At 47.2% G+C, this 20,749-nt stretch overlaps 1 protein-coding gene across 1 annotated transcript in view; it reads right to left on the bottom strand.

Moving 5' to 3' along the window:
- The window catches only part of NTS (neurotensin), a 72,539-nt gene extending 53,261 nt beyond the window's left edge, over nucleotides 1-19,278 (bottom strand). Inside the window, exon 1 of the mRNA XM_029597075.1 lies at nucleotides 19,087-19,278. Within this exon, the coding sequence (XP_029452935.1) occupies nucleotides 19,087-19,147 (61 nt within the window). The 5' untranslated portion in view covers nucleotides 19,148-19,278. The remainder of the gene's footprint in view (nucleotides 1-19,086) is intronic.
- Between the last annotated feature and the right edge of the window lie 1,471 nt (nucleotides 19,279-20,749).

The raw sequence follows: 20,749 nt of genomic DNA on the forward strand, positions 1-20,749 counted from the left end.
TCTACTCAAGTTTTGGTTTGAATATTTATCTTATTAAATTTTCAGTCTTCCCATACAGAAAAAAAAAATGCACCAAAAAGTGAAAGACTTGGGTTGAAGTGTTAGAGGGGCAATTTACACTAAAGCCACCTATGTGGATACTTTTGTATGTGTGAACCTTGCAATGATTTTTCTAAGTGAAACTACCCAGGTAATTTCTCTTTAAAAATCCAGTAAAAGTACATGCTCACAAGCTATCCCCGCTATTTCTGCGGCCAGTGGATTGGGGTAGTCAAGATGATAAAGGGATGAAACAATTCCCCTATGAAGAAAGGCGAAAGAGGTTAGATCTCTTCAGCTTGGAAAAGAGATGACTGAGGGAGATATGATAGAGGTCTATAAAAGAATGAGTGGAACGGAACCAGTAAATGTTAATCAGTTGTTTACTCTTTCGAAAAGTACAAAGACCAGGGGACACACAATGAAGTTATTGGGTAATATATTTAAAACTAATAAGAGAAAATAACTTTTTTATTCATTGCATAATTAAGCTCTGGAATTCATTGCCAGAGGATGTGGTGAAAGCTCTGGGGCAGATTTTAAAAGCCCTACGTGCTGAAGCTGGATTTATGCATGCGGGGGGGGGGGGTGGGTTATGTACGCCGAGCCTATTTTGCATAGGCCCGTGCATGTTATAAAATCCAGGGTCAGCGCGCGCAAGGGGGTGCAGAATTCTGCAACTTGCGTGCGCCGAGCCACGCATCCTTCCTCCGTAATCGGAGTGGCCTCGGAGGGAACTTTCCTTCCGGCCCCCCCCCCTTCCTTCCCCTCCCTTCCCCTACCTAACCCGCCTCCCAGCCATACCTAAACTCCCCCACTTACCTTTAACTTAGAAGTTGCACCTGCCTCTGTAGGTTGCGTGCGCCGGCCAATGGCCGGCCCGCGATCCCGGGCACAGCAGCAAATGGCTGCTGTGCCTGGAGGCTCCAGACCCTCCCCTGCCCTGCCCCCGAACCTCCCCGCCCACGCCCCGCCCTTTTTCAAGCCGGGGCTATGCAAAATAGACTCTGCGTGCGCAGGAGCGGATTCTCGGGGTTACGCGCATAACTTCTCGGGGTTACGTGCGTAACACTTTGAAAATCCGCCCCTATGTGCGTGAGCAAAAATTACCCAACCTCTTGGCCCCTCGCCACCCAGAATGCCTCTGCTGAATGCAGATGTGGCTTATGCACATAATTCTACCCACATTTTTGGAGGGCAATTTTATAACATGTCCTTTCTGCTTGCAAAACGCTGATCTATGGGCAGAAATGGCTTTGGATATTTCCACATATTTGGGTTGCATTTGCCAGTTTTCACTGCAGAGGTCATAGAGACATGAACCAGGCAGCTCCTTTGTCTCAGAGCTAGAATCCCTTTAAAAAATGTCTACTGTGAGCTACAAGAGAAAAACCAAATAAGAATTCAGTTGCCCTGATGGTCAGATTATTGGCAGTTTATGTTCCTGTTTCCAATAGATTTATCACCTGTCCCATCGTGATCTTAGCAGGCTGACCCAGTTCACTTGTTTGTACCATTGCATCTATGGATTTGTAGCCCCTACCTTTTCTAAAAAAAAGGAAAAGAATTGGAACTGCAATCCCATAGATGCAACAGGTCAAAACCAGAACTGGAGCAGTTTGTTGGGGTTGACCTGGAAGAGGCAACAACTCTTCTTCTGAAAAGAGAATTGCAAAATGAAGGTTTGTTTAATAGAATTCAGTAGGCGTCTTAGACTGCTGAAGTGAAGAGATTTTGTTTAAAGGCTTCACTGGAGTCTTGTCAATTTCTTTGCCTTTTGTCTATGATCCAGAAAAAGGTCTGAGCTATGAGCTGAAAACAGCACCTTTCTGGGCTATTGAGTTCAGATTGAGAACCTGTGCAAGAGAGGGGTAGGGATGAGGGAAGTAGTTAATGCTACATCGTAAATCCCCTAGTCTTAATGTGTGTAAATTCTTTTTAAAAGTAACTACTTAGTGAGGAAACTATAAATTGCATCTTGTAATACTTATACTAATACTTTATCAGGCCGATGCAATACTGTGCGCTCAGGATAGCGCACAGGTTAACCCGCGGTTGGACATGTGTTTTAGACACGTGTCCATAATCCCTTATGCAAAAAAGGGATTAACGCATCCAAAGCGCACGTCCAAACCAGCGCGTAGCTCATAGCACTCATCACATGGAAATGACATGTTGATGAGGTTATTAGCTATTACCCCCTTATGTAACAAATAAATGTGCGCCTGATGTGTACATTTTTACCGTCAATTATTAACGCCAGATGGCGTTAAGTCTTAAGGAGCCCCAAAAGTTTACAAACAAGCAGAAAATACTGCTTTTCTGTAGTTCCTCCTACTTAATATCGTGGCGATACTAAGTCGGAGGAACCAAGAAAAGGTGTATCATAAAAAATAAAATAAAAAAAAATGTCTTGCCTGTGGTCAGGTTAGGAAAACAGACGCTCAATTAATGAGCGTCCGTTTTCCTAACCCTTGGCTGTGCACAGGTTAGGAAAACGGATGCTTGTAAAAATGTGCGTCCATTTTCGTAACTCGCGCACAGCCTCTTCTCCTGGGCGCCCGGTGCCTTGGACACGCTAGGGATGCACAATTTATCCATAGCATGTCCTTTGTAGCATGGCGGCTCATTTGCCTAGTGCATCGAGCACCCAGGACAGGTGATTGCGCACGTGTTAAAAAAAACTGCGTCCAGTTTTGACGCATATTTTTAGCGCGTCAGTATTGCATCAGCTTTACAGCATGGAGAGTCTATTAAGGTGTATTACATCCTAAGCATACTAAGGCAAGGTGATTTTCACCATCATTTCCATGAGTAAAACAGTGGTTTACCAGCAGAAATCATCATTTAGAAAATTGCTCATCCCACATATGTTGCGATTCCGGGCCGCCCCCGGAATCGTCACTCACGGCTCGCGGGCTGGCGCGGGCTCCGCGCTCCCCAGGGCTCCGGGGACACCGGAGACTGCAGGCCCGGCGTTTCTCCAGCTCGCCCGGGCCTGCAACTGCTTCTACTGCCGCTTCCCTGCCTCGTCGGTGCAGCCGGCGCCTCGCGGCGCTAAGCCCCGCCCCCTAGACGCGCGCGCGCGCGTCTTTCTCTGTTTTTTAAAGGGGCCAGCGCGGGAAACCTTGGGGACGCCCCTGGATGACGTCAGACGCCCCCAGGGTATTTAGCCCTGCAGCCAGATCCCAAACGTCGCCTTGCAACGAGGTTCCCAGGGTTGTTCCTGTCTTCAGTTGCTGCGTTCTGCTTGGTGTTCTTCCTTGGCTCCTGACTCGGATCGGCTGACGTCTCTCCTTGGTTTCGGACCCCGGACTGGCATTGGTATCTTCTGGCTTCTGACCTCGGACCGGCTTACGTTGACCCTCTGGCTTCTGACCTTGGACCGGCTTACGTTGACCTTCTGGCTTCTGACCTCGGACCGGCTTACGTTGACCCTCTGGCTTCTGACCTCGGACTGGCTGACGGCGATCCATTGGTTCCTGACTCTGGTTCGGCGAGCAACGACCCTTCGGCTCTCGACCTTGGATTACAGCTGACCAGGCCCCTGCGGGCCCTCCTAAGTCCCAGCGGCCGGGTTCCTACGGGCTCCTCCTGGGGGGACTCCGGCTTCCAGGGTGAATCTCCTAAGTCCCAGCGGCTGAACTCCTACGAGCTCCTCTCGGGGGAGGATCGGCTTCCAGGGCGAAGGTTTCCTCCTCACCGAGCCAGCGCCACCATCACCTCCATCCTCGCCGGAGCCCTTGGTCGCATAGGGCCTCCAGAGTCCCGTCTACGACTGGCCATCAGTCTGTCCCTGCCGCCTCCCGGTCGGGGTCGCTGCTTCTACCACCTACAGCAGCTCTTCCTAAGGCTCCGATCGGCCCAAGGGTCCACAAATCCAACAGATTGCAAGGCCATGGACCCGGCGGATCTTGCCGGTCTAAAGGCCATTCCCGGCATTGCCCAGAAGCTGCAGCAACAGCAGTCCTGCCTGGATACGCTGATGTCGGCCGTCCAACGCCTGGCGGATCGCGTAGATGGGGCCTCCGCAGCCCACTCCGCAGCATCCACATCTATGGTCAACCCGACTTCTTCTGTCCCGGTGCAGATGCCAGCGCCCCCGAGGTACTCGGGGAATCCGAAGACATGTTGAGGGTTCCTCAACCATTGTTACATCCGGTTCGACCTCCTGCCTGCGCAATTCACCTCAGACCGGGCAAAAACGACTTACATTATTTCGCTTCTGGACGGGAAACCGTTGACTTGGGCTTCCTCCCTGTGGGAGCGCCAAGATTCCCGCTTAAATAACTTAGTTCAATTTGTCCAAGCATTCCGGAGGATCTTTGACGAACCGTCCCGGGCCTCCACAGCTGCCTCAGAGCTCCTCCAGCTGAAGCAGGGTAACCGTCCCCTTGAGGAATTTGCGATGGAATTCCAGACCCTGGCTACAGAGCTGGCCTGGGGCGAGGACAGTTTGCATGGGATCTTTCTGGAGGGTTTGTCCTCTCGGCTCCAGGATGAGCTTGCGGCACGAGATCTCCCAGACGACTTGCAGGAACTCATCGAACTCGCTGGACGTGTGGACCGGCGTATCCAGCGCCGCTTCCGAGAGCGAAGGCCCGCTCAGGGATCCTCCGTCCGGCGATCCACTCCGCCGCAAGCCCGGTCCTCTCCTCCTGCAGCCACAGCTCCAGCTACAGACGAACCCATGCAGTTGGGCCGTGGTCCCCTTTCCTCCGAGGAACGTCAACGCCGATGTGCCCAGGGACTGTGTCTATACTGTGGGGGTCAGGGGCACTTTTTGGCCCGCTGTACCGAGCGTCCGGGAAACGCCCGAACCTAGAGCTCAGCGGGGAGTTGACTCTAGGCAACATTTCACCTAGCTCCCCATGTACCGTTCCGGTACGACTCTGCCTTCCGGAGGGAGGCTTTGATACCCTTGCCTTAATCGACTCTGGGTCCGGGGGGAACTTCGTCCTCCGGGAGCTAGTTGAACAGCTACAGCTCGAGGTCTGCTCGCAAGACCCGCCTGTGCGGGTTTCCTCCATTCAAGGGAGCCCACTTCCTGGTTTAATATCCACTCGCACCAGTTCTCTGAAGCTCCAGGTTGGAGCCCTCCACCAGGAGGAAATCTCGTTTCTTATTTTAGAAAAATCCATCCACCCGGTCATCCTGGGTCTACCCTGGCTTCGGCAACACTCTCCGGTAATTGATTGGGGTACCCTCCAGATTACCTCCTGGAGTCCTGCGTGCCGTCGGCATTGCCTTCCTGCACGTCCACTGCGACCTATCGCACTCTGCACAGCTCCGTTAATGGTACCTCCACAATACCATGCCTTTCAGGATGTCTTCTCGAAAGAAAAAGCAGAGCTTCTCCCGGAGCACCGACCCTTTGATTGCGCAATCAACTTGCTACCAGGAACCACTCCGCCCCGTGGGAGAGTCTACCCTCTGTCTCTGCCTGAGACCCAAGCTATGTCAGCCTATATTAAGGAAAACCTGGACCGGGGTTTCATCAGACCATCCAAATCCCCGGCCGGGGCCGGGTTCTTCTTTGTAGGAAAGAAAGACGGGTCTCTCCGCCCCTGTATTGATTATCGGGGCTTGAATCAAATTACTCGCCGAGACCGTTACCCGTTGCCTCTGATTCCAGAGCTCCTGGATCGCCTCCAAGGGGCCCGTGTCTTCACCAAATTGGACCTCCGAGGTGCTTACAATCTCGTTCGTATACGCCCTGGGGATGAGTGGAAGACCGCTTTTAACACCAGAGACGGCCATTACGAGTACCTTGTTATGCCATTTGGGCTCTGTAACGCCCCAGCGGTGTTCCAAAACCTTATGAACGAGGTCCTCCGTGACTTCTTATACACTTCAGTGATCGTATATCTGGACGACGTATTAATATATTCCCAGGATCTCGAGACACATCAACAACACGTGCGGCAAGTCCTGCTGAAGCTAAGGGAGAACCACTTGTACGCTAAACTGGAGAAATGCCAGTTCGAACAGGAGTCCTTACCCTTCCTGGGATATATTGTCTCCTCGACGGGCTTCCGAATGGATCCGGACAAGGTGAGCGCCATCAAGGGGTGGCCACAACCATCAGGAATAAAAGCGCTTCAGCGGTTCTTAGGATTCGCCAATTTTTACCGCCACTTCATCCCGCATTACTCCAGCCTGGTAGCTCCCCTGACGGCCCTCACGCGGAAGGGTGCGGATGCACGAAACTGGTCCCCTGCTGCAACGCAGGCTTTCCAGGATCTCAAGGAGGCGTTTCTTCAAGACACTTGTCTTCGGCACCCTAACCCTCAACGCCAGTTTATAATAGAGGTAGATGCTTCTGCTATCGCGGTAGGGGCAGTGCTACTCCAAACCTCTCCCACTGGCAAAACCTGGCCGTGCTCATACTTCTCCCGCAAGTTTTCACCGGCCGAAAGGAATTACGGGATTGGCGACAAGGAGCTGTTGGCCATAAAATTGGCGTTCGAGGAGTGGCGTCAGTGGTTGGAGGGAGCCCAACATCCGATCATAGTATATACCGACCACAAGAACCTGCAGTACTTGTCTCATGCTCAGAGGCTCAATCCCAGACAGGCCCGCTGGTCCCTCTTTTTTAGTCGGTTCGACTTCTCGCTTCGCTACCGACCCGCAGCCAAGAATGTACGGGCAGATGCTCTATCCCGCACCACCGAGGTTGATGATACCACGGAGACCCCTCAGTATATTTTGGACCCAGCCAAAGTCCTACTGGCAGCCACAACTTTAGGGTCCGAAGGTAGGACGGTGGTCCCAGTCCGTTCGCGGAGGAAGGTTCTGGCATGGGCCCACGACTCCCTGACGGCAGGCCATCCTGGAATTTCTCGAACCCTTGAATTGCTCACTGAGTTTTACTGGTGGCCACGTGTGAGGGAGGATGTCCGGCACTATGTTAACTCCTGTCCCACATGCGCTCAGCAAAAACCCCCACCGGGATGTCCGTGGGGCCTACTCCACCCGCTCCCTATTCCCGCAGAACCATGGTCCCACCTCTCCACAGACTTTGTGGTGGACTTGCCTCGCTCTGAGGGGAAAACCGTAATTTGGGTCACTATCGACCGCTTTTCTAAGATGGCACATTTCATCCCGCTGCCCAAGCTGCCCACGGCTCCTGAGCTGGCTGACCTATTCGTCCAGCATATTTTCCGGTTACATGGACTGCCCTCGCATATCGCGTCGGATCGCGGCCCTCAGTTTACGGCCAAGTACTGGCGGGCATTATGCAAGAAGTTTGGCATACAGTTGGATCTTACCACGGCTTTTCATCCCCAGGGCAACGGCCAAGTGGAGCGGACCAACCGGACACTGAAAACCTTCCTCCGAGCTTTTGTAGATGAGCTCCAAGACAACTGGGTCTCTCTCCTTCCCTGGGCGGAGTTTTCATACAACCGCCACAAGCACTCCGCTACAAGCCAGTCTCCCTTCCGGCTAGTTTATGGGAGGATCCCCAGACCTCCACTGCCGTTACCGGTACAGGTCTCTTCCCCCGCAGCACAACTAACAGCTAACCAGCTCCATCACCTTTGGATTGCCACGCAGGAGAAGCTTCGCAAAACAGCAGCCCGCTTCAAGGCGTATGCGGACCGGTCTCGGCGACCCGCCCCAGTATTCTTACCCGGGACGAGGGTATGGCTAAGCACGAAGCACATTCGATTGCGGACTCCCTCCATGAGGTTAGCACCCCGTTACATTGGACCTTTCCCGGTGGCAGAACGCGTAGGGGCGGTTTCTTACAGATTGCGGCTGCCCTCCTCGCTCAAAATCCATGATGTCTTCCACGTGTCCCTCCTCAAGCCGCTGGTGCTCTCTCATTTTCGGGCAGCTCCACCTGTGCCCTCCAATGTTTCCTCGGATCCGGACGTCACCTACACGGTAAGGGAGGTCTTGGATGTCCGGTGCCGTCGCCACCGTTGGGAGTACCTACTGTCTTGGGAGGGTTATGGTCCTGAAGAGAACTCGTGGGAGCCCTCCGCCCACATACTCGACAAAGACCTCCTTCATCAGTTTCATTTGGCCCATCCGGATAAACCACGGCCCCCCGGGAGGGGGCGTAGGAGGGGGGGTACTGTTGCGATTCCGGGCCGCCCCCAGAATCGTCACTCACCGGCTCGCGGGCTGGCGCGGGCTCCGCGCTCCCCAGGGCTCCGGGGACACCGGAGACTGCAGGCCCGGCGTTTCTCCAGCTCGCCCAGGCCTGCAACTGCTTCTACTGCCGCTTCCCTGCCTCGTCGGTGCAGCCGGCGCCTCGCGGCACTAAGCCCCGCCCCCTAGACGCGCGCGCGCGTCTTTCTCTGTTTTTTAAAGGGGCCAGCGCGGGAAACCTTGGGGACGCCCCTGGATGACGTCAGACGCCCCCAGGGTATTTAGCCCTGCAGCCAGATCCCAAACGTCGCCTTGCAACGAGGTTCCCAGGGTTGTTCCTGTCTTCAGTTGCTGCGTTCTGCTTGGTGTTCTTCCTTGGCTCCTGACTCGGATCGGCTGACGTCTCTCCTTGGTTTCGGACCCCGGACTGGCATTGGTATCTTCTGGCTTCTGACCTCGGACCGGCTTACGTTGACCCTCTGGCTTCTGACCTTGGACCGGCTTACGTTGACCTTCTGGCTTCTGACCTCGGACCGGCTTACGTTGACCTTCTGGCTTCTGACCTCGGACTGGCTTACGTTGACCCTCTGGCTTCTGACCTCGGACTGGCTGACGGCGATCCATTGGTTCCTGACTCTGGTTCGGCGAGCAACGACCCTTCGGCTCTCGACCTTGGATTACAGCTGACCAGGCCCCTGCGGGCCCTCCTAAGTCCCAGCGGCCGGGTTCCTACGGGCTCCTCCTGGGGGGACTCCGGCTTCCAGGGTGAATCTCCTAAGTCCCAGCGGCTGAACTCCTACGAGCTCCTCTCGGGGGAGGATCGGCTTCCAGGGCGAAGGTTTCCTCCTCACCGAGCCAGCGCCACCATCACCTCCATCCTCGCCGGAGCCCTTGGTCGCATAGGGCCTCCAGAGTCCCGTCTACGACCGGCCATCAGTCTGTCCCTGCCGCCTCCCAGTCGGGGTCGCTGCTTCTACCACCTACAGCAGCTCTTCCTAAGGCTCCGATCGGCCCAAGGGTCCACGAATCCAACAACATACAAGAAAGGGCCTGTCTGCATGTGCTTTTACCCACAGCAAAAAGAGTTGTTCCAAGGTAGGAGATTAGGGATGGTTGGCACCTGAATTTTCAAATGTGTGTATGTATTTTTTCAGAAACTCTACCACTACAACCTTAGCTGGTGTAAATGTGCATGGATAAGTTTTTCTGGGATAATTTTTAAAGGGAAATTTTTCATGTACCGTCCTTTGCAAAATTAGTGCAAAGTCCATGGATAATTGAGTTTGCTTTAATGCAAGAGGTTACAAAATTATCCCTGCAGTGTATACCTGCCTTTACTTTTACTTGTTATATACTCTGACTTGTTGCTTTACTTGTTATATACTCTGACTTGTTGTAACTCGCTTGGAGCTGCCTTAATGGAAAGTGTGGAATAAATAAACGATGATGAAGAAGATTTAAAGTGTTACTATGACATTTAATTTTGATTAGTTTCATTGTAGCTGAAATAGTTTGACCTAGGTGAAAAGCATGTTAAAGGGAAAGCACAGACTGAAGCAGCAAGCATAGGTTATTTGTTTTTTTACAGCAAGCAAAGGTTATTGGTTTGTTTGGGGGTTTTTTTGTACCAGGGTGGTGAAAGACTCCTTTCGTTCACGCTGATTCAGATTTCCCATAATTATTTTGTTCTAAATGTAGAAGTTGCTCCCTTCCTAAACTGATTGATAGTGATAAGTCTTATATACACCATGTTCTTATGGTATTGTTAAATAAGCTAATTTAGGTCCATTCTTTATTGTGTAACATGCTATAAAGCTGCCAGTCTAATAAGGGCATGCGTTGTATGAGTGCATTGTGCTGTTTTAGATTCTGTACATGATGCCAGTAACTGTCATTTGCTTAGCTTTAAGAAGTCCTTGAAATAAATCTTACTAGAAGCAACCCCCTGCAAATCCAAGTGATTAGAGGCAGAAGACTAGTCATAGACAGAGAAGGCGATAATATGATTCATTTGAAAAATTGATTGAGTTGAAGTAAATCAGCTACTTGAATTTCCTTTTATCTGAATGTAGTGTTTGAAACTTTGGAATCAGGTATATCTGTGTGCTGAGGCCCCAGTAGGAATATTTTGCTTTCTGTGGGGGTCGGGGGGAAGGCGCTCTGACTATGTATGTTCATCTGCATGACTGGTTCTGGCTCTGTGGGTATATGTGGGCAGCTGAGGGAGATTTATGGTCCTGGATGTGTTTCGGGTAAAATGCTGGGAGTTGTATTGGGGAAGGAAGTCTCTTAACAGTTTGTGGCTAGACTGTGGCTGCGTGAGTGGAAGGCTGTGAGTGACTGAGTGGGATAACTCAGGATGTGAGGGAGGTGGATATGTCTGTACATTTGTGAGGAGTCTGGATCTAGCTTCCATGTTGCAGGTGATAGTTGGGGGGATCGTGGAGTGATAGTGTCTGGGGATCTGAAGATGGTGAAGCAATGCGACAAGGCGATAGTTGAAGCCAGAAGAATGCTGGGCTGCGTAGAGAGAGGAATAGCCAGTTAGAAAAAGGAGGTGATAATGCCCTTGGACAAGTCCTTGGTGAGGCCTCACCTGTGTTCAGTTCTGGAGCTCGTATCTCAAAAAGGATAGATGCAGGATGGAGGCGGTCCAGAGAAGGGCGACAAAATGTATGTGGGGTCTGTATTGGAAGACTTATGAGGAGAGGCTGAAGGATCTGAATATGTAGACCCTGGAAGAGAGGAGGTGCAGACGAGGTATGATACAGACCTTCAGATACCTAAAAGGTTTCAATGATGTATGGACTTCGAACCTTTTCCGTTGGAAAGAAAACAATAGAACTAAGGGCACAAAATAAAATTCTAGGGAGGGATGACTCAGAACCAACATCAGGAAATATTTCTTCAGAGAGAGGGTGGTGGAGCCTGAAATGCCCTTCTGGAGGAGGTGGTGAAGAAGAGAACAGTCAAAGAATTCAAAGAGGCATGGGATAAACACTGTGGCTCTCTAAAGGCTAGAGGGCAAAAGTGAGAAAAATGTGCAGGGGGGTAACTTGCTGGTACGGCGGTTACTACCCTTAGCAGAAGGCATGGAGATTATTATCCTTAACCATAATGCTTTGATGCTTGTAATGCAACTGCAACATTGCTTCCCACTTAGTTGGAGGGGGAAAAGAGGAATTAGATTCAGAAGACAACTGAGGGCCCTGACTTCCATGGTCTGGGATGCTGAATTGCAGACATAAGGGAAAAAGCACAGGACTGTTTGTATGGCCAAGTCCTAAAGGAAACGAAGAAAGCTTGCATGGGGTAACTTGTTGGTGCCACGGTTACTACCCTTAACCAATAAGCCTTGATACTTTTGATGCAACTTCAACATTTGTTCTCTGCTTCAACAGCAGGGAAAAAGGGGAATTGGATTTAGACAGCAACCAAAGGCTCAACTTTTATAGTGTGGGAAACTGATAAGCATGGGAGTAACCTGAACAGAACAGCAGTTGCTACCCTTAACAGAAGACATGGATTACTACCCTTAATAAATAAGCCTTGATGCTTTTGATGCAACTGCAACATCGCTGTCTGTTTTAAAGGACGGGGGTGGGGGGTGGAGGGAAAGAGAAATTTGGATTCAGGAACAACCAACACGAGCCATGACTTTTTTTACAGTCTGGAGTACTGATGCACAGAGATTAAGGGAAAACACCACAAGGCTGCTTCTACGGCCAAGTCCATAAGCAAAGCACATCAAGCAGCACTGAGTGATACATTGGGGTAACCTGCTCGGCAGATACTACCATGGGAAGCTTGCTGAGCAGACTGGATGGACCATTGATCCTTTTCTGTCGTTATGCATATGATGGAGGATTTCCGGCTCTGTGTGCATTTAGGTAACGCTCTGGTTCTGTAGTTGTGCACTGCACTGTGTGTGTGTATGTTGCATCCTTGGATGTGAGGCGTGTCATTGTTGAGGGCATCTGGCTTTTGTTTGGGATACGACTGTGTGTTGATGGTGCTTTTTGTGTATTTGGGGGAAGTTCTGGTTGTATGCGTGCATGGGACCCTGGCGAGGTGTGGGAACATTGTCTGTGTGTGTAGAAGTCTGTGTGTAGCACGGCTCTGGCTTGTGTTCTTGGGTTCTGTATATGTGTGTGTGTGTTGGGGGGGGGGGGGCTGCTGTGTGCCTAGGAGGACTTTGTTTAAATGGGTGTGGGCTCTGGATGTGTGTGCAGTGACTGCAAGTATGCCTAAGTAGCTTTGGATATGTGTGGCATTTGCTTTCTGTGTGACTCTGGCTGTGTGTTGGAGACTCTGGTTACACATGATATGTGTGCCTGGAAAATAACAGAAGGGCAGCGAAGACTCTTTTACAGATTTTATTCAGCTGCTGTTATTAGTGACCATCCATAGAGACCTTTTAATGAGAAGAGGATGAGCAGATGAATCCTCAGTAAATTAACCTTATAGATCACAATTATAATATTTACATTTTTTAATTTTTAAACACCCCATGGTATCTCCACTAAGCAGACAGTGAAACCAGAGACCTCATACTAGGCTTTACCGGCAATATTCTGCCTTCATAGCCTTACAAATAATCATCGGTCAAGTATGAATGATAACTGTATGTCAATATGAAAGGTATTTTCTTGAAAATTGGCAGTAAAGAAAGCAGTCTAGATTAGGGCTTCCCATTTCAAAAAAGGTTTGGATAAGTTCTTGGAGGAGAAGTCCATTAACGGCTATTAATCAAATTTACTTAGGGAATAGCCACTGCTATTAATTGCATCAGTAGCATGGGATCTTCTTAGTGTTTGAGTAATTGCCAGGTTCTTGTGGCCTGGTTTGGCCTCTGTTGGAAACAGGATGCTGGGCTTGATGGACCGTTGGTCTGACCCAGCATGGCAATTTCTTATGTTCTTATGTTCCTGGTGATCCTATTTCCAGTCAGATTTAAAGGATATCCCCAATGAATACGCATGAGATGAATTTGCATACATTGAAGACAGATTTCATGCATTTTCATTGTGGATATCTACTACTACTACTTAACATTTCTATAGCTTCTACATGACATACACAGCCCTGTACAAACATACAGAAAGTCCCTGCTCAATAGAGCTTACAATCTAATAAGACAAATATACAGAGCAAGAGACTTGGGGGATGAGGTCACCAGGAACTGTTTGGGAAATCTTGGACTAGATACAGTCAGTACTTTTTATTTATAAATGAAGATGCTGTTCAGTATACCAAAATACAGAATGTACATTATGTGCTGGAAGAAAATCAGCAGCTGATAGGTACAGAAATGAAGCAGAAAAGCGTAGTAAATATTTGCTCATTGCAGTTATACCAGTGGGAATTCTCTCCAGGTGTTTGTTCATTTACGTAGTTCAGTAATTTTGCAGAATTGAAGCTGATAATAGTAAATATCAGAACCTCATTTTTCCAGGTTTCTCGTGTTCCTCCCTGACCCAAGACAGCATGTCCAGGCAACCTCTGCCCTCTCTGGCCAAGAGCACTAAAGGGAAGTCTCTTCCGAGATGAGGGTTGCCAACTGGCTCCATTTCTGCTCAACAGCCTGATCTGGTCCGGGTTTTATCCTATTGCATGCATAGACCTGTAGTCCTGCTCCTCTTAATAAAATGAGAACTGTAAGGCATCACTTTGGACCATTTTTAAGTGAATCTGTAACGCGATTCCTTAATTTTATTAAATTCAATTATTAAACAAATGCATGCAATGGGGAAAAAAATAAGAGTGGATCCACCTGACCTGCAGAAACAGAGCCATTTGGCAACTCTGCCTGAGACTCACCTTTAGTGCTACTCTTTTGGCCAACAGGGGTCACTGACAGAGTGGCAACTGCTTCCCTCCCTTCCCAGGCTTGGGTGTCTTCCATCTGTGGCATTCCAAAACCCTTTTCAACCCTGTAGAAAAGGTGCTGAAACTTGAGCTAAGGCTCACTCATGAGCATGATTTGTAATAACTAGGGGGTGTGCATTCATTTGCAACGTATTGGCAATCCGCAACGTACATGCCATATTCGTTGTATTCGTGGGGGTCACGAAACGTATGGCAAACTCCCACGAATACAACATATCACTAATGAATAAACCCCCACCCTCCTGACCCCCCCAAGACTTGCCAAAAGTCCCTGGTGGTCCAGCGGTGGTCCTGGAGCAATCTCCTGCACTCGGACCGTCGGCTGCCGGTATTCAAAATGGCTCCGATAGCCTTTGCCCTTACTATGTCACAGGGGCTACTGGTGCCATTGGTCGGCCCCTGTCACATGGTAGGAGCAATGGATGGCCGGCACCATCTTGTGCTCCTACCATGTGACAGGGGCCGACCAAAGGCACCGGTAGCCCCTGTGACATAGTAAGGCAAAGGCTATTGGCGCCATTTTGAATACCGGCAGCCGACGGCCAAAGTGCAGGAGATCGCTCCAGGACCCCGCTGGACCACCAGGGACTTTTGGCAAGTCTTGGGGGGGGGGGTCAGGAGGGTGGGGGGTTGTAGTTAATTAAATTTAAAGGGTTGGGATGGTTTTTATTTTGGGAAATGAATACATAGGTAACTAATGAACGGATCGGGGTCCCCCAAGAACGGGTGCAACGGATTTGGGTCCTGACAAATACGAATACCAAATGGGACAAATCTGTCCCTGCTGCACATCCCTAGTAATAACTTTCTTACTTCTGCACAATAGTTCAGTGTATGTAGGATTTCTCTGCCTAAGCCTATATCCTTTTCCCAGACTATTTTTACCATGTTAAAGACACTGCTTTTATTCACTTCCTCAGTCATGATTGGATATGCCAGTGGCTCCAAATGCGGTGTGATGGCAGTAAGTGATTTCTCCGAACTTCGGGGGCAACTTTCAAATTAGCTGCTTTACTGCAAAGTCCACAGTTATTTTTTATCCATTGTCTTTCAGAGGGATAGTAAGCCCATCTCTTCCCTTTGAAAACTGCAGTGAATACAAAGTACCCACAGACTTTTGCGTCTGGGTAGATTTTTCATAGAACATAATGCATATAGATTTGAAAATACAGAGGTCAATATTCTGTGCCATGTGCCTGCCTATGTTTGGACTTAGCCAGACAAATGGCGGGGGTTTGAAAAATCCCTTCTGGCTGACTACCTCAGAGCTCTCTGGGCTAAGTAGCCAGCTGATAAAACTTAGCCGGATAACTCGGAGGCATTTCAGGGGCATTCCGGCCAGAGTTAAGTTAGCCAAATAAGTATTCAGGCTATCTTTTAGACAGTCAGGTATATCCAGCATTGCCCAGTGCCACTGAATATCCTGACAAAGTTAGCCATGTAAGTTTAACTGGCTAACTTTGCTGCCCAGACAGTGGCTGAAAATGGCCCTCTCATCCTACATGCGTTTTGTTCCAAATCCTGTCAAGAAACTTTCCCTGGGGAATATCTCTCCCAAATTCAGCTAAAAGAACACTCATTGTTGAACACCATGCATGCTGTTAGGAGAACTGGAGGAACGCGATTTTAATTTCCATGGATAAATCACTATATGCCCATGTAAATAGCTTTGAAAACTGACCGCAGAATGACTCCACCTTTATAAAGCTCACAGCGGATAATGCCTGAATTCATAACCTAACAATGGTTGAAAATCATTACTACTTCATTTGGCTTGTTTGAGCCTCCCAACCTCAGCCGCCTGCACAGGTTGGTACACGCTTCAGTCTCGCTCGGTGCTATTTCTGACAGGATGGGTGACGTCTGAGGAGCCAGGGGTCTTCATTTATGGCTGCTTTATCTGAGAATGCGTCCTCCTCCTCCTCCCTCTATAACTCAACCATTCCAGCGACAGATCACAACTCCCTTCAGAATCCTAAATCCCAACTGTAGGCCTCACCATTCAGTCATAGCTGCAATTCCTTCCTCTCAATTGGAAGAGGGTGGGGGAAGAGGTAGAGCGAGATGGAGGTTGTTACATTATTTTTTCACAGCCTTCCCAGTACATGTTGACTCGATGGGTACTGATCCTAGGTCTTTAGCAATGCAACCACTGAGTCATCAGGTTGGCCCCAAATGTTTTTGTTTACTAGTAAAGAAAACTGTAAATCATGATCACGAGTGTAAATTTGTTCAGGAAAATGTGCATTTAATTTCTTCTCTGGCTACGATTTTCTCTAGAAGTCAATGAGAGATACCATGGTACCTTTTAAGGAAAACATGCAGCAAATATCAGTTATTTTTTTTTTAGGCTAGTTCTAGTATATCATCTCAAAAGGCACCATGGCAAATCCAATCATAAGAGCACATTAATTCCTAATCTGCAATGACCAACTAAATACTTTTATAGATCAGCATACCACAGTGGTATAAATAGATTGATGATGGATACGAGTAGGCTATATTTATTTGTAAGTAGTCTCCTTTAATACAGTTTGTATGATTGTACTATTTCTGTTTACAAAAATACCAAAAGCTGGATGCGAGAAATTGTTCTGCAAATTGTTCACTTTTAGTAAGTGCCTGTCTTCTGTGTTCTTGATTCAGGAGGCCCTGTGACAGACAGGGGCGGGATAACATGGCTGAGCCCCTGCCCCTCTGACTGCTAAGGGCTCTTTTCCTGCTTGATGAGTAAGTCTTGTGCCGGCGGGAGGCAGCCGTTGATCAGCGGCAGGCTTCCAAGTGGATTCCTTTGCATTGGTGGGCTTCGCTGATGTCAGTTGTCTGCAGAGCCTGCTCAAAATTGGTTGTTTTTGGCAGTCCCAACTTCCACCCCTTTTTAAGGGGATTTTGGGTTAAATTCTCTGCTGAGGGTTATTAAGAGGAAAGAGTTAGGTTTTGCTTCTTGCAGCATTGGTTAGCAGGATTTATGACTCCACTGCCTTCCAGGTATTGGCCTAAAGGCAAGTCCCTCATTGTTCCAGAGAGGGATTCTGGAGGAATCAGGGCTTTATCAGCAATACCGTTGTGGAGTTTTGGGACTTCTAGAGCTTGGCATTGCTCATCAGGGGCTTGGGCACCTTACAGCCCAAAGGTTGTGGGCACAGCTGGAAGGGATCCACAGAGAACCTTGACCTCATTAGGACCAGGTTGGTACCAACTGGTTGGGTGGCTGAGTTTAGCAGCAGACCCTAAATTTGGGCTAGTAGATGGAAGGTTATAGTTTGGCTAGTAGCCTTCAATGTATTAAAGCATCCTAAGATATTTGGGCTGTTCTGGGGAGTTGGAGAGGAATCTTCTGAGATGTTTCTTCTATGTATGTAGTTTGTATTAATCCTTAACTCGAAGTAATACAGTATTTCATTCATAAAGCTGCAGACCTATTTTGCCTATAGTCAGGTGATTGTTGGGGGTGGGTGAGCTGAGAGGGAGGGCACAAGTGCCTGTGTTATGGTTGTTTTGGAATCCAAACAATAAGTTTGTGCAAAACTGTTACATTATTCTTAGTTCTGTCTGAAAAGAGACTTGTAAAATATTCCTGCAAAATCTATGCAACTGAAGAACTTCCTAGCCAGCAAAAATTGCCATCCATTGTTGCCACCAATATCTGTCCATGTCTCAGCAACCATTTTGATTTGACTGGTAACTGTGTTGGATTTTAGTTTACTCCCTTCCCAGCCCACCCCAAAAAATGCAGAAAAAATCCTCAAAAACTTCATCGAAGCCACCCAAATAAAATATGTCTCAATTTGCTGCCTCAGTAAACAATTTCACCCATTCCTTCTTCCATAAAGTCTTGTAATGCTAGATAATTGGTTAAACCAGGCCATTTGTGAAGGGAAAGAAGGCTTATGAGATGCCGTGTGTGCATATGTGTATGTGTGTCCCTAATATCTGTCTGTTTGGTATCCAATTGACATGAAATTTGGAGGACATGACAGGGGGGGACACAAGAATGACTGGGGTGGATTTTTTTTCCCCCCAGATCTGCACAAATGCATGGGTTGCAGACAAGGATGTGCACCCTGTAAGGGAGGCTAGATTTGTTCTGAGTGGAACTTCTTGTTTTGCACCTTTAAAAAGTGAAGCTTGTGTGAAAATACCTGTCTCTGCCAGGGAACGGCAGTGACTTTGGAGATGACTGCACCGTCATTGTGACTTTTTGTTAATGCAGTTTTTACAATAAGATCAATTTGTAGCTTGTCAGAATCATTTTCCTCAAAACTAGAGACTTTGAGGACTATTTTAGCATAATATAATATTTAATGAAATGTTTTGCCCATGTATTCATTTTTTTCTTACATTGTGAGCTTTGCATGCTAATGACTTTCTAATTTCAGCACTCTGAAATGCAGACAAATTGAATGCATACAAATTATGTATTTTTGGGGGACAATTATTTATAATTATTCAATTGCAAAGTTCCTGTATTAACCTACCTGTGTTTTTGCACCTTTTTTACATACCCTCAGAATCTCTATAGGATGTGTTGACTTCCCAGTTCTTTAAACAGTACAAATATGATTTAAAAGGAGATTCTTGTCACAATGGAAATTGTTTTCCTATCATTTGAAGCAGCTGCTTATAATATTTTCTATGATACACGTATATTCATATTATCTAACATCTACAAATATTCTTGTTACGTATTACAAACTGCTAAAATGAACACCTGAATTAGTAGCTCACAGTCCTTTTGCTATTGAAAAGTGAGAACAGGCTACTCTTGATATACTGCAGGAAAATATTTAGTAGAAAGGTATTCCAATAGATACATACATGAGTTTAGTATGTGTGATCTGCCGAATATTTAACATACATGTGGAAAGTTCAGAATAAGTGCCAAGAAATTCAACCCAATACACATGTAAAAACCACTATATTTCTATATGCATGCACTCATGCTGTCCCTTTCTAAACTCAGAAGAGTGTTAAACATAACCCAGTCCATTTCTCTTCTATTGTCATACTCTACACACATAGTCTCACGGAAGAGCACCCCTTAGGAATAGGACCTACCTGAACACAGACCACAGGAGGCGAAAGCCAGCAGCATCACACATACCAGCTGGATCCTCATCTTTGCTGTCTCCCGTCTTCTAGAAAGTAAAGTCCATGAAAAGAAGGAAGAGATGTGTGTGTGAGCTGCAGCTTTTCCTTCCCACCTCTCTCCTACTCGTTCTGCCTGCCTGAACCATAAAGGAAGCTCGGCACCATTCCCTAACTATATAAGCCCTTAGATGATGTCACAAGAGTATAGCATTTATCTCTCGGTAAACTCCCCCCACCCCTCTTCTTCCTCATCCATTCCGGAGGAATAATGATGTCAGTCAATAAGTGCATCACTCTGCCCCGTGTTTCCAGGGAAGTGGGTAAGACGTAACTTTAGAAGTTTCCAATTTTTCCAAGAGCACTTTTCTGGCAGACGCTTGTGATGTGCAAATGAAAGAGCTGGCCTTAGCTTTCATTTCTCCCTTTCAGTGTACAAAATTTACCCATCATAAAAAAAAATTACATTCCAGAAATGAGCTTGATAAAAAAAGCTATTGTAGGCTACACATACTAAGAATCATACACCACCGTGGTTTAATGAGTGCTACTGCTGAGGACTTAGTAATTCTCTCAAGACATATGTACCATGCATTTTTATTAGTGTCCTATCATGTAACAATTAAGAATTCATTGATTGTATCTCACAAAAGGGATTGTCTCATCATTTTCTGTGTGCTATTCTCTCTACAGCTCTGAAAAGGTTTTACATCTAGCTAGTAGATTGCATTTCTAATTGACAGAATTTTTTTTTTGACTGCCAAAGAGATTTCAAGCACACAGAAGGGGCGGCATCCTTCCTGCTTGTGATCAGTTTTGCACCAGAGTTTTCCCCCATTGAAATAAGAGAAAACCATGTTTTGTTTTTTTTCACAGAAAAATTGGTGCAGTTTTTGCACCAGAGGCTAATTGGCACAAAGATCAAACAACTAAGTCCCGATATTACAGATATTTTCAAAAATTAAAGTGTGCACCAAAGAAAAATAACCCAGAATTAACTTGTTTCGTATTTCATACTTTGAGTTTCTTCAGTTATAAATATACCTGGGCAGGGAGATTAGTTTAATAGGATAATTCTGATATATATATTTTTAAGTTCAATTTGGCTTTTATGAAAATTCAGACAAAAGTCTTCAAAACACTAGTTGAAATATTTCTCCACAAGATGGTGCAATAGCAGTGTGAGAAAAAAAATTCTACACTTTTGAATCTACAGAATCACCTTCACCTCCTCAGACTGTTTTTTTATAAGCCATTTATCAAATAACTCTGAACATATTATTTTCTTACTAAAAGTGAGTTTAGGGATTTCATAGCATACATGTTGAAAATTCCTTGTATTCTAAATTTCTAATCTAGTTCATGATAAATATGTGGTCTTTTAGGACTATATATGATATAGTCCCAAAAGACCACATGGAGTGGCTTACAACAAACAAAAATACACAATTTCAAAAATACAAGCATATTACAATGCAGCTCATAAATATACAGTGGTCCCTTGACTTACGAACTCAATTGGTTCCAGAGGGCTGGTTGTAACTCAAGTTGGTTGTAAGTCAAGACTATTTTTTCCATAGGAAATAATGGAAATACCCATAATGCATTCCAAACCTCCCAAAAGCACCCCTTA

The sequence above is a fragment of the Rhinatrema bivittatum genome, chromosome 4 (genome assembly GCF_901001135.1).
Source record: "Rhinatrema bivittatum chromosome 4, aRhiBiv1.1, whole genome shotgun sequence".
Classification (NCBI taxonomy): Eukaryota; Metazoa; Chordata; class Amphibia; order Gymnophiona; family Rhinatrematidae; genus Rhinatrema; species Rhinatrema bivittatum.